The 15,000-nt window shown below is 43.8% G+C and overlaps 1 protein-coding gene and 1 long non-coding RNA gene across 2 annotated transcripts in view; both read right to left on the bottom strand.

The window, feature by feature from the left end:
* LOC308335463 (dachshund homolog 2-like) overlaps positions 1-8,893 on the bottom strand; it is a 95,970-nt gene extending 87,077 nt beyond the window's left edge. The window contains 1 exon segment of the mRNA XM_080792506.1: positions 7,862-8,893. Within this exon segment, the coding sequence (XP_080648632.1) occupies positions 7,862-8,601 (740 nt within the window). The 5' untranslated portion in view covers positions 8,602-8,893.
* The window catches only part of LOC308335551, a 522,414-nt gene that overhangs the window by 161,514 nt on the left and 345,900 nt on the right, over positions 1-15,000 (bottom strand). The gene's annotated exons all lie outside the window — the stretch shown is intronic.

The following is a 15,000-nucleotide window of genomic DNA, read 5'->3' as shown; positions in this document are numbered from 1 at the left end:
TTCAAAACAAGTAGTAAGTAAAGTAAGGAAGTTATGAGCAAGCGGGTAAATATGTCTAAATGTGTAATTTTTTTAATATGGTGATTTCTTTATCATTAGTTACTATATCCTATACCCAAGGAACTTACATCTGTCCACCAAAGATCACACGCCATCTGTCGTGGGCACAATCATCAGTTTGTCTGGTTGTAAAATTTACAGAAATGTATAGGGCCAAATCTGTCAAAGTAACTAAAGTTTTCATATAATTGTAGTGGGTTATAAGTAGGCTACAATGTTTTCCTGTGCAATGTAGTGGCGTAGTATTTTTTTGTATTATTTACAGTTCCAACCACTGTCTAATAGTTAGTAGAACTAGGAGATGAACTAGGAAAGTACATGACTGAGTCAAAATCTGTTAGTATAGTAATATAGTACTAGTTAGGAGTAGGATATGAGGGTATAAAGTAGGCTACATAATCTGTTAGAATAGTAATAGTTAGCAGTAGGAGATGAGAGTATAAAGTACATGTTGTTAGTATAGTAATAGTTAGCAGTAGGAGATGAGAGTATGAAGTACATGTTGTTAGTATAGTAATAGAATAGATGAGGGTATAAATGATGACATGATGAGTCATTCTGCTGGACAGACTGCTGCGTCTAGGTGTTGACCTCCTGACCTCTCGCTGGCCAAGAGACACCAACTTAACCTTTATCAATAAACCAACGACACAAAGTGGACGTAACAGGAGACACACGCACACCCACACACACGCACACACACGCAAACTTGGACATGTACTTGCACAAGGAGTGCGCACGCACACAAACAAACACACACAGACACACACTTAACTTTATTTGCGTTTGCTCTAAACACTGAATTGATGCACACATTTGAAAGAAACACTCCATCCATGTGAGATAAAAACACACACACACACACACAGAGAGAGAGAGAGAGAGAGAGAGAGAGAGAGAGAGAGAGAGAGTCTCAAATCCAGGCGTAACTTGATCCAGTGCGACAACTGATATCTCTGTTTGTGCTAGCTAGACAGTCACACACACACACACACACACACACACACACACAAAACCCTGGGCTCCATAGGAACTTGATACTCTGTGTCAAAGGAAAATATCAAATTGATTAAAGGTGCTTGTGTGTGTGTGTGTGTGTGTGTGTGGGGGGGGCCTTACACTCCTTTATGTAACAGACTATTGCACTTCCATTAACAGATGGTGTGTGTGTGCATTTTTAACTCTGTGTGTGTGTGTGTGTGTGTGTGTGTGTGTGTGTGTGTGTGTGTGTGTGTGTGTGTGTGTGTGTGTGTGTGTGTGTGTGTGTGTGTGTGTGTGTGTGTTGTGCGTGTGGTCTCTAACAGCATGTTGGTGATAAGAGGAGCCGAGAATAATACTCTGACATCAGCACAGCTCTGCCTCCTGTCACTCTCTCACACAAACGCGCACGTGCACACACATACACACACACACAGTCATACACACATGTACACACACACGTGCACGTGCGCACACACACGGACTAGAGGTGACAACAGAAAGCATTTTCTCCTCCCTGCCTATTTTAACACACCTGTCTGTATTTGTACTCAAACACACACGCGCATGCACACTTAAGGGGAAGGTCAATGGAGAGCAGGGAGAGTGACAGTGAGAGAAAACAGAACCGAGGATGGAGAGAGAGAGAGAGAGAGAGAGAGAGAGAGAGAGAGAGAGAGAGAGAGAGAGAGAGAGAGAGAGATAGAGACAAGAGAGAGAGAGAGAGAGAGAGAGAGAGATAGAGACAAGAGAGAGAGAGAGAGAGAGAGACTAGACACTAGAGAGAGAGAGAGAAGTAAAGAGGGAAAGAGAGTGATGACGATAAAGAGACATAGAACAGAAGGTAGAGTGAGAGACAGGCCAGGATTATTACGCAGTGTTAATTTTGACAGCCCATTTTGATAGATTTAGTCCACATAAATCTATAGACTAAACTAAAAACAAAATTAGATGAATAAAATGAGACTAAAACTAAATTAAACTTTTATTCAAAAGATTGACTAAAACTACATTTGAGTAATAAATTCAATAAACTTTATTCGTAAAGCGCTTTTCTAAGATACCAGACACCAGGCTGTCTTTGTCTTGTGAACATCTGTTGATGCAATCTTAGAGTATATTATTGCCTCTCGCTGGACTTTACACTGAAGTAGGTCGACGAGGCTCATTGAACACAAGTCAGCTGTGACTGGACACTTTGATTTCTCCCCAAATAACCCTTGAAGGAAAGGGACAACAACTAAACAATAATTACTGCCTATGGTTAGCTTTGATATCATACCACTCACCAATATGCACTGCTTCAGCAGCCGTGTGTGTGTGTGTGTGTGTGTGTGTGTGTGTGTGTGTGTGTGTGTGTGTGTGCGTGTGCGTGCATGCGTGCGTGCGTGCGCGTGCTTTGTCTCAACAATGTAAACGTTTTAATGTTGCGATATTCCGTGTAAAGATACTGTACATCGTACACCCCTAACGTAGCTCATATGTTCAAAGACATTAATCTATCTCTCTCTCTCTCTCTCTCTCTCTGCCTCTCTCTCTCATAAGCTAACATGCCACCCACTGTGATGGCTGGAGACACTTTCAAACACAGTTATGTGTGTGTATAGTGTGTATGTACATATGTGCATGTGTGTGTGCGTGCATGCATGCGTGCGTGTGTGAAAGAGAGAGAGACAGAAAGACATTAGGAGCTGCAGTGAGACCAGTGTTTACATTAATACGGCTGTCGGTCGTTAAGTCACTGGCGTTAAAGCCACCAGGAACTCAGTTTAAAGGGTATTTGGAGACACGCCGATACCGATTTTTCACGATCCGATCTTATGCCATATCACAATAGTATAATTACAAAAAAATAAATACAAATACTACTGTAGGCCTATATTTTTAATTTATTTGTTTTAATTCATGGGTATCTTTCACGCCTCTGTGAGTGTGACTATACTAGACTAGACTATCTGATCTCTGACTGACTAAACAGTTCAGACCTAACTCTATGGCTCTGCTCAGCAGAGGGACGGGGGTTAGATGATCTCTGACTGACTAAACAGTTCAGACCTAACTCTATGGCTCTGCTCAGCAGAGGGACGGGGCGGACGCGCAGCTAAAACATTCATCCCATCTTTGGAAAATCATGTGATCGACGACGATTTCCGATCACTTGATCGGATCGGGACATCTCATAGACTTATAGCCTACAAACACAGAGGGTAGGCCCAACAACTCTGCATGAATTCAATTTGCACAATTTGCACGGTGGACGCACAACTAAAACGTTTATAAGAAATGTCATGGCGGCCAAAGCGTTCCAAGTACATCCTTGCAGACAGTAACAGTACTGTAGCCTGCCTGACTGCCTGTAACCTATTCATGTCTTTTTTTTGGGCAGCTGTTGTTGATGATGATGCTAGCGTGAGACCTAATGACGCCGCCGCGCAGTTTTTCACATGCTAAATATATGAACTAATATATGAGCTAAAAAGCATGTGTTTAATCCACCACAACCACCACCACTGCATGTTTACAGCCAGCATATTCACGACTGTCATGGCTGTTGGCGACAACCGAAACACACTTCCTCTTCCTCTCCAAAATAAAAGCCACTTGTCAACACTTGTACGTTCACTTCTTAAGTGAACGTACAGGATGTAGTAGACGCAGGATGTATACGCGTTGGGACTTGGGACCAAAATCACACAGAAGGAAGGAGAAATAGACTCCTGGGAGTCGGAGCTTTATATATATTTTTATCTTGCCAACAAAATGAACACAGACACAGTAACAGGATTACTTTTTTGGAAACGTAACTAAGTAACTACTAAATTGCAAAACTAACTCGTTAGGTTACTCCGTTAACAAAAAAAGTATTCCCATTATATAATGGCGTTATTTTTTTACCGGGGTTACACCCAATACTGAACAGAACATATACATTTAATACTGATATACTGTATAATATATGTTATGAAATGATTTGTTCAATGTATATTGAAATAAAACAATTAAGTAAAGAAAGGAAGAAGCTTCAAGACACACAACTCACATATAGTGTTCCTTTAAACAACTTGCGTAGTGTTCCTTTAAACAAGTTATACTGAGGTCAGCCGAGTGTGTGGGGGAGATACAAGCACTGATTAACACACACACACACACACACACACACACGGTTACTGAGAAGAAGTATGCGACAGCACAGTGGGTGATTTTCTGGGATTTTAATTTTTCTTTCTTGTCCCAGAGAGAGAGAGAGAGAGAGAGAGAGAGAGAGAGAGAGAGGAGGGTGGGGGGATAGAAATAGTGAAAAAGAGAGACGAGGCGAAGAGAGAAAAAGAATGAGAAGAGGGGGAGCGAGCGAGAGATGGTGTGTGTGTGTGTGTGTGTGTGTGTGTGTGTGTGTGTGTGTGTGTGTGTGTGTGTGTGTGTGTGTGTGTGTACCCCAGCCATGTTGTTTGATGCGCACATCAATGCCACTCACACACACACACACACACACACACACACACAAAAGAGAGAGCGAGAGAGAGAGAGAGTGTGCAAATTGCAGTGCATACATGTGTCAGGCAACGAAACGGACAGAGAGCGAAGCTGTGTGCACTTCCAGAGGGCACAAGTGGTTAAAAATGTCACGCATTATAAATCGTAGACTGTGTGCGTGCGTGCAGGGGCATCGCAAAGGGGGGGGGGGGGGGGGGAGTGTGTGGGGGGGAGTAGCGGGACTGAGTTACTATAAGAACATTGATAGGGGGCCCCACAGTGAATCCTTGTCCCAGGTCCCAGAATTTGGTGCTACTCCCCTGCGTGCGTGCTTGCAGGCTTGCGTGCGTGTGTGCGTGCGTGCGCGTAGGCCTGATCATTACATGATCGTCTAATCGCAATTATTTGAGATAATCACAATTATTCTGTCATAACCGTCATAATCGTTTCCATGTTGAAAACTTTTCATATGCATTACATAAAAGGCTGAAATAGCAGATCTACACGATTATGTGATTGTGTGACAATCAATCGTCAACTTAAATGTGTGCGTGCGTGCGTGTGTGTGCGTTGCGATAGAGACAGACAGACAGTCAGAACTCCGTCCGTTGCCAACAACTCGGCAGCTCCTCGGCAACGCAGAGGGCTGTTAATAATTAGCTCCTAACGAACTGAATCACTCACTGCTACTACTGTACAACCTCTACCTCTCTCTATCTAGTCTCTCTCTCTCTTTTTCCACCTGCTCCGTCCCGAGTGTCAATTTAGTTCGGCTTCGGCTCGCTTAGACAACAAGGTTTAACCACATGTTCTGGGTGAACATTCAGCAAAACATACAATAAAATAAAATATAATATCCGAACTGAACTTGTAGCTTGGACATTTTTTTTGCAATGATAGGGAAAAAGAAGATATATAATATTAATCATATCCGGCTATTCGGCCAACTGTTTCCTATATTCGGTTTTCGGCTAAGAATTTCCCTTTCGGTGCATCACTAATCTTGACCATTAGGTCCAAATGTGTGTCCGATCCTGTGTCTAGGTGAGACATGACCTGTGACCTTGACCTGTGACCCTGATCTCAATGTCTCAATAGTAGAGCAGAGAGACAAAATGCAACCAACCTTTTACATTTTACATTTTATTCATTTAAATAAAGTTGCTACTTTAAAGACACAAATGTTCCGTGAACAATTATGCCTCAATCTCTCTCTACTTCTCTTTCTCTCTCTCTATTCATTCTCCACTTCTCTGATTACATTATTTTATGATTACTGATCAATAATTAGCCTCATGCTTTATTGCCCTCCTCTGTTTTTTACATTGTTGTTTATCTGTCTGTCTGTTTGTCTCATCCTTCCTATTTCCCCACACTTGTCTGTCTGTCTGTCTGTCTTACTGTATCTATATCTGTTTCTTGGTATCTTTAAATCTATCTGCTTCTAAATGTACAAGAGGAAGTTCAAAATGCCACTGTTTTCACAAGCATACGCCCCTCTCTCTCTCTCTTTCTCTCTCTCTCTCAGACTCCGGTCAACTAGGATTTCAATGATTTGATATTTTACCATTTGTATTATGATTTCACTATAGGAGATAAGCGTGCAAAGCAGCTGTCTGTCATATGATGATACAAATAAAACGTGCAACATGGAGGTTTGAAGGGAAAGTGTTTAACAATAAAGCTACAAATTAGCCCTCCAAGACATGTGTACTAAGGACTATAGGTGATATTTATTTACAAAATCGTGTATCACAATATTCTTTGGCCAAATACGGCAGCAGATTGATCCTGTCAAATGAAGCTGTAGAGAAGATGCATATTAAAGAGTGATTTACATTTTATTAGGCCCATGTACAATTTGTACATGCCCATGTACAGTCGTACAACCAAGACACATTGTATCCTTGTTGGGAGGTATGACCAACGAGGATATATGGCGTATGGGAGGTGTGCCTATTATTAATATTAAGCATAGTTATAATCTTATTTATAAATCTTTGTTTTCAAGCTGCCATTATTTAGTAAGATGGTAACGAGGATTCATCCTAGGGCGTACCGATTAATCAGACAGTTTGGTTTCTGAAAAGGCAACGGAGACAAAATGTTTTATTCTCTCTAAACAGAATGGAAAGCCAGGCCGACAGTCAGGTGTCTATGGACATCAATAATTAATGCTGACATTTCACAATTATGCGCTTGTGTGATGCTCTGTCCTGCCAGAAATAACAGCCCAAACGCATGTGCATGCCCACGCACACACGCAAACACACACACACACACACACACACACACACACACACACACACACACACACACACACACACACCTTCACCAGTGTCACAAAATAATTGCATGTGCATTAACGTGCCATAACAACAAAGCTTGTGGATTGTTTGGTTTTAATTTTGTTACCATTATCTCCTGCTATCAGGTGTCACACGTGCACCCCCACCCCCCCACACACACAGCTTCAAATTCACCCAAAGTCAACATTCGGACATCAGCAAAACAAACCTAAAGTGATTTCAACAAACACACAGACAAAGGTCTGGTCACATCAAGTCCAACAGACTCCCACATTTAACTCAGACGGTATGCAATTTATAACCAAAATGGACATTTCGGCACGGCATATACTAGGTATATAACGGTAGAACACACCACTGCTTACTCAGAAAGAGAACAGATAGAACCAAATGGACACTTTACCATTAACAATGTAAGCGTTTAGCAGACGATCTTACTCCAGAGTGACTTACAAGAATCAAGGTAAACACATATACGCACATATACATCAAATGCAAAGAGACAGACATAGTGTATATAGTGCCTCAAGAAACTATGGGATCTCACTCGTCCCAGGTCAACCAAGCACCTAGATTCTGTGTGAACAATTAACAGGCCATTTGGATCCTCTCAGGGGTCATCAATATTTCCATACATAATTTCCTTCGCAAATGTAAAACAGAAAAACTAAAATGTCAGTAATAATGAATCATACTGTGTATCATGGCACATTAGGAGTCCAACTAGTACTAGTGATGCTCTGAGAGTGTCTAAAATAATAAGGTAATACTGTTATATGAAAAAAATGTCCACCACAAGCCAACATGGCGATGACCCCTGGGTCCTCCCAATGAGGAATGGAACCAAATGGACCCCCAAATGAGCCTACTGCATTTGGAGAACTCAAATGGCCCCCATATGGTCCATTAGCTTGGATTTCATATAGTTAAATGAACTTACAGTATGAGCTAAATTGTTTACAGTGTGTGTGTGTGTGTGTGTGTGTGTGTGTGTGTGTGTGTGTGTGTGTGTGTGTGTGTGCTTGCGCGCGCACGCATCATACCTGGCGCTGGTGCAGTCCCCGTACAGAACCTCGAAGTCCTTGCGGGAGATGAGCTTGCAGCGGTTGACGCCGGGCTGGATGGCGCCGAGGCCGCGCAGCACGCGCACCTGCTCCACGGTGCAGACGACGGGCGCGATGTCCAGCCGCTTGAGCTTGGTGTAGACGGTGTGCAGGCCGCCCACCAGGTGCTTGAGGAAGAGGTCGAACACCTGCGGCAGGCAGATGAGCTCCTGGCCCTCGGCGCCGAAGCTGGCCACCTTGACGCCGTGCACCTCCACCAGCTTGCACTCTCCGCTGCCGCCGGAGGACACCACGCTGTTGCTCCGTGGAGGGGGTGGCGGCGTGTCGAGGTGGTGGTGGTGCTGGTGGAGGTGGTGCGCCGTGGCCGCGGAGAGGTGCGTAAAACCGGCCGCGCCGCCGCCGTGCGCCGAGGAGGAGGTGAGCACCTGCAGCGGAGGAGGAGGCACGGCGACGCCGACTCCTCCGCCGTTGCCCAAGCCGGCCAGCGTGGCCACCGCGCCGGGGAGGTAGGGGCCGAGCCTCCGGGGCTCCCCCGCCACAACGCTACTGTTGTTGTTGTTGTTGTGGAGCCTCGGAGGCGGCGAGAGGGAGAGGGAGTGCGCCGGGCTGCCGACCGAGGAGGACGTGGTGGTGGTGGTGCCGGTGAGCGGGTCCGAGCGGTACAGCGACGCCGAGGTCGGAGCGCCGGAGCCCGGCGGGGGAGAGCCCGGGAGAGACATTGACGACGTGGTTGGTTTGTTTGTTTGTTTGGAGGAGGTGTGGATGAAAGTGCAACTCGACACAGTCACGCGCACTCTCTCTCGCGGCTACTCTCTCCCGCCGCACACATGCATACAAAGTTACACACACACACACTTTCTCTTGACTAAATCTCTCTCCCGCATATACTCTCTCGCCTTGTTTTCTCTCTCTCAAGTCTCAACCACACACACACACACACACACGGTATCCCGCCACCCACGCGCGCGCGTACACACACACTCTCTCACTCTTCTGTTTCGTCCACTCCAAAAAGACTTGTTCTCCTCCTCTAGGCTCTTGTTGCTCTGTTACTTCTCTCTCTCACTCTCTCTCCCTCTGGTAGTGGTGGTCTCTTTCTCTCTCTCTCTCTCTCTCCTCCGAGTCCGTACAGCGGCTACACACAGACAGCTCACAAAGTGTCCGGTCGGTGAGTGAAACACCAACTGAATCCGTCACGCTGGTCAACCAGCCGCTCGCCCCGCCCCCGCTGGTGGCCGACAAGACCTCCCCGGCCAATCACGAACGAGCGTGGGCGTGACCGGGGGGATCCGATTGGCTGGACGGGGGCATGGCTTTTTTCCCCCTCCCCTCCAGTGCTTGTGTGTGTGTGTGTGTGTGTGTGTGTGTGTGTGTGTGTGTGTGTGTGTGTGTGTGTGCGTGTGTGTGTGTGTGTGTGTGTGTGTGTGTGTGTGTGTGTGTGTGTGAGAGAGGAGGGAGGGTATCAAAGTCATCTCTCCCGCTATGCCGTTTCATAAACTTTCTCACGAGCTGTCCGGGTCACAAACCGCTGGTTCGGTTGCCTGGATTCGGTAACGGGAAGTTTTTTTTATTTTGTATTATTATTATTTAAACCTTGCAGGGGTCTTCAACAAGGGGCCTGGGACCCCTAGGGGGCCCTCAGATATACTACAGGGGCCAGGGGGGGCTGCCAAGTCTTTTCAGGACTTTATCTTTAAGAGCCTATATTTTCCATTAACCACTTGAATTCAAGCATCCTTATTCTGAGCGGGAATATTAGCCTAAAATAGAAGATCTATACAAGCTCACAACGAGCCACAGACGTGTTGTGAGATTGATCTGCTATTCAATGTGATGAGGTTTGGTCCGAAAAAAGAGCAGACCAAGTACAGAGAGGTCAAGTTTACAAAGTATTGAGGGTTAAACTGATTAAAAGTCGGAAAATACACATTAAACATGAATCCAATATGTAGGCCTATAGTTTGGGGGGTCCTTGTTCTCTCAGCTAGGGGGTCCTTGGTCTGAAAAACGTTGAAGACACTAAGATCTCTCTCTCTCTCCCTCTCTCTCTCTCTCTCTCTCTCTCTCTCTCTCTCTGCATGCGTGCACGCGCGCGTGTGTGTGTGTGTGCGTGTCACAGGCGTCACACGCACGCGCCGGGCGGTGAGATGAATGCACTGTTCTTCACACTGACCCCTAAAAATGAGACAGTCAGCAGGTGTGGAGAGAGAAGCGAATGGTGCATGTAAAATTATTAATCTTATTGATGATCAAAGTGACTGGTTGGTGTGTGTGTGTGTGTGTGTGTGTGTGTGTGTGTGTGTGTGTGTGTGTGTGTGTGTGTGTGTGTATGTGTGTGTGTGTGTGTGTGTGTGTGTGTGTGTGGCTCGTGCGCATGCATGCGTGTGTGTGTGTGTGTGTGTGCATGTGCGCGCACGATAGATAGATAGATAGATAGATAGATAGATAGATAGATAGATAGATAGATAGATAGATAGATAGATAGATAGATAGATAGATAGATAGATAGATAGATAGATAGCAGATATGTGAGATTGTAGATCTGCTATTTTCAAATTATAAAATGTGTGAAACAGCCGGGCATTCTGCAAAGTAACAAGTAAGTACTTTCTACTTTTGGTATAGCTTGCCTTATATACAATATTTTGATACCAATACTTTTGTATACTTTTATTCAAATCAACTTAACCAAGCTTTTACTTGTAACAGAGGATTTCTACATTGCAGTAAATAAACAATCTTACTTTTTCTACCACTGATTAACACCAGACTTAGTGTAAATTGATTTATTTCTATAAATCAGTGTATTTATTCAAGTATATTAATATTTCAATTTATTTCACAATGCTGCATGTGCAATGCATTGCAAGGCATGGTAAGCTTGTTGATCTGCTTTTTTCACTATTGTTGCACAAGTATGGAAGTATAAAATAACGCTTAAGTGGTTAATCGATTCATTGATGTATTAAAACAGTTAACAAACTCACTATTCTTAGCCGAACTGGCTTGTATAGCTACCTGTAATCGTGTGTGTTATCTCGTCTACACCGAATGTAGCTGATGGACGAAACCTGTCTATATGTCACTGGTATAGGAAGGTTTCTGACCTGTTCACATGCCCTCTTCATGGAGACATTATCAAAGAGACAGAATGGTGCCATCTTATAATGAGCATTAGTGAGGAGCATTATTAATTCATAGCTTGAAAACTTGAAAATTATGGCTAATATTGGCCATACTTTCCAGCTGCATCAAGGGGAAGGTAGATTAGCAGTGGTGTGAGGCTGAGAGACATCCTGTTGAATTACTTGAAGGTCAACTTAAAAGATGTTCAATGAGTGCCTGACAATATGAGTGGTATTATGTATCTATTCAATATAGCAGGCGCTAGCCCCTCCTATGTCCAGCTTTGAATGCCACATTGAATGCCATTGACAATGAATGGCCAGCTTTGAGCTTTTGAGCTTCTTTCTAATTTGTGCTTTTGAAATGTTGATGCATATGTACCTGTACATGTAAAGCATACATGCGCGCGCACGCACGCACGCACGCACGCACACACACACACACACACACACACACACACACACACACACACACACACACACACACACACACACACACACACACACACACACACACACACACACACACACACACACACACACACATTCTTCTCTATTTTTACTGTAGGCCTATGTGAATTTGGCTGGATGGACAGTCGGATGGACGGACAGATGGATGAAACGGCAGAAGAACAAACAGCTGTGAAAGTGACATAATGGAATTATTGATGAAGCTCGGAAAAGAAGTGTGAAGAAGTCTTTAATTACGAGAGAAAAGGAGAAGAGATGAAAGAAGAAAAGAGGAGAGGGATTAGAAGAGGAAATAATGAAGGAATGAAAGAATGAAAGAATGACGAGCAAAGAAAGGAAAATGAGCGTGACCAAACGAGACGACCTCTAATGCCAATGTGCATGTGTGTGTGTGTGTGTGTGTGTGTGTGTGTGTGTGTGTGTGTGTGTGTGTGTGTGTGTGTGTGTGTGTGTGTGCGTGTGTGTGCGTGTGTGTGTGTGTGTGCGCGCGCGTGCGTGCGTGCGTGCGTGTGTTTGAAACAGGATTAAGCGGTGTGGATTACAGACAGATATGGGTTTTATAATCTCATGTAATCTCATTTGGAACGGCTGACCCTGAGAGAGAGAGAGAGAGAGAGAGAGAGAGAGAGAGAGAGAGAATGAAGGAGAAATGGAAGGGATGATGTGTACAGGGAGACGGATGAGAGAGTATAGGGAAGAGGAAAGGGAGGAGAGGTGACGATGGACTGGACTGGAGGATATATGGGATTCAGGAACAGAGCAGAAGAGGAGAGGAGAGGGGGAAAGGGAGGAGAGGAAGAGGGGAAATGGATGAGAGAGAAAAAGAGAGAGACTGAATGAGTGCCAGAATGTTCCTCTCAGGAGTAATAATGATAAAACTGCACTTGAACTTGAAGTTGGGGACAGATATATGGAAAGATCTATATATCAACAGACCGACAGACAGACAGACAGACAGACAGAGATTGAGAAACAGGGAGACAGAGAGATGGATGAATATATGAATGTCTCAATGGATAAGATTCATTATGACCAGGAGAAGAGAAGAGAAGAGAAGAGACAGTTAAGAACCGAATATACCATGCAGTGTCAAACTGCACTTGATGAGGGTTACGGTTCACTCACACAGCTGTCACCTGCTTTGTTTTCCAACCTGTGTCACATCAGTCATATTGCTATAACTACAGTATATTACTTTACAAATTGTGTTTATTATTAAGAAGAATAACTTTTGTTGCAGGCTACAAGACTGTTTGGTATGAGAGGTGAAATAAACAATGCAATGTTTTTTTAATGAGCCCCATAAACCATCTGAAAGTAGACAGATTTCCTAGACCCTCACAGATCTATAACTCTGAGAGTGTACAACAAGGTCTCTCCGAGTTATGGGGGACCATGGCTTTCATGCATACCAAACTGGGGGTCCCCGAATTTCGATAGAGGGCCACAACAGATCTAAGACCTTGCTTTCATGTGTCTATCACTTTGTCAATTGTGTGCTGTTACCTGTATTTGTACAAATAATCATTGTTAATGAAGATGTCAAATCAAATCAAAAGGACAGAGGTCAAATCAATCAATCAATCAATCAATGGGAGGCGAAGATAAAAAATACAATGAAAGGTGAGTGAAAAGGTTGATGGAAGGATGGATGGATATAATAAGAAAAAACATTAGTGGATTGAACGAAAGAGGAAAGAATGCAAGAAAGAAAGAAAGAAAGAAAGAGAGAGAGAGAGAGAGAGAGAGAGAGAGAGAGAGAGAGAGAGATGACAGACAGAGGGAAAGGGTGAGCATGAGGACATAGAGAGGGCAAAAGTGGAAAAACTTGTACGCAAAATGCTACATCCCCAGAGAGAGAGAGAGAGAGAGAGAGAGAGAGAGGCTTCTATAGTGAGAGAAGAGGGCCACAGTGATACAGTGGAAAAAGTACATGTAAAATACTCTGGCTCTGGGGAAGTTCGCAAGATCAAAACGTCAATCATTGTTTGTAATAAACTGTAATAGCACCTGAATGAAAAATCTGCTCCATGTATAGTGTCTATCCCTTCTTCTGCTCCTGTGACACACCGGAGTAGCCATGTTGGGCTGAGGTGCTGGTACACTCCCTTTGTTCTACAAAACAATCTGCTTCAAGTTAAAGGTCTGTAGGCTATACTGTTACTTAAGTAAAAGTCAAAACAATATTGTTATCCTGTCTGGCAGAAACCGTCCAACTTTACGCTTGTTTGTTTTTTCAAACTACAGCGTCAGACAAAAGCATCAAAAGTAGCAGCTCTGATGCTTTTGAATTTGAATCCTCAAAACTGTATTGGACATATGAGGTTTCCACCCGAGAGCGGCCATATACTAGCAAATGTCACCGTTCTTTTCTTCTGAAAATAGCTGATCTGCAAGCTCATATAACGCATCACATCACTCATATCTAAAGCATAACATAGGGCTTGACTTGAGTGTGGTTGTTTTGTAATATTATTCAAAATCTGCAAAGTAACTAAACGTTTTCAAATAATTGTATACAGTAGTAAAAGGAAAAAGTTAAATATTCGCCTCTGAGGTGTAGTGGTGTAGTACATTGTAAAATGGGAATACTCAAGTAGAGTAAAAGTACCTCACAGTACTTTAAACAGTAAATGTACTTTCCAGCATGGGTGGTGAGAGAGAGAGAGAGAGAGAGAGAGAGAGAGAGAGAGAGAGCTCAGTCTACAATACATCATGCCTATGTTTGGTGTTCTGAATGCAACAAACAATCTGACCCTTGATCTGTTGTGGAGCATCTGGACAGTGAAGACACAATGTAGTGCAGCTAGACCAGAGGTCTTCAAGTTATTCTTTTCCTTTTCTCAGGCCAAGGACCCCTTAGCAGAAAGAGATGAAGCAGATGCATGTTAAATGTGTATTTTCAGACATTTAATCACAATATACTTTGTTACCAGTAAGACGCCCTGAGGGTGAGGAGCGCTGAACAACAGTTTTTTTTCTTTATTGACGTTTTCGGGTAAGGCCGGGCAGGTATCAGTCAAAATGGGGACATCAAAGAGGAAGGAAGGGTGGGTGAGCTCCATATATGGAGATCTAAGGGTTTGAGATTTGAGGTCAGATGTAGAGTTGCTGGCCGGCTCCATATATGCAGATCTAGGTGATGATCCAGTCTTCTCCATGTATGGCTATCCAGGGTTTGATGAGGTCAGTGTTGTGATCTTCATATATGGAGACGGCCATATATGGAGCATGTCACGAGGCGCGACAGACTGACGGCCATATATGGAGCGTGTCATGAGGCGTGACAGACTGACTGACAGGTTTTTCAGGTTTTCATAGTAATAATCGGAGGCATGGTCGCAATAAATAGCCATATGTTCCCCGCCAGAATAGGGATGCAAGGGTTGAAGTGGTTACTGTAAGTTCCTATATCACACAATACAATACTGATCCCTTGTTGAAGACCTCTGATAGAAGACACCAAGCCAAAAGACAAAATAGTGGCCACACAAACTGCTATAGCCAAAGTGCCAAGAATGT

Source organism: Protomyctophum bolini, assembly GCF_963924005.1.
Source record: "Protomyctophum bolini genome assembly, chromosome: 20".
In the NCBI taxonomy this organism is placed as follows: Eukaryota; Metazoa; Chordata; class Actinopteri; order Myctophiformes; family Myctophidae; genus Protomyctophum; species Protomyctophum bolini.
This window is presented reverse-complemented; position numbering and strand designations above follow the sequence as displayed.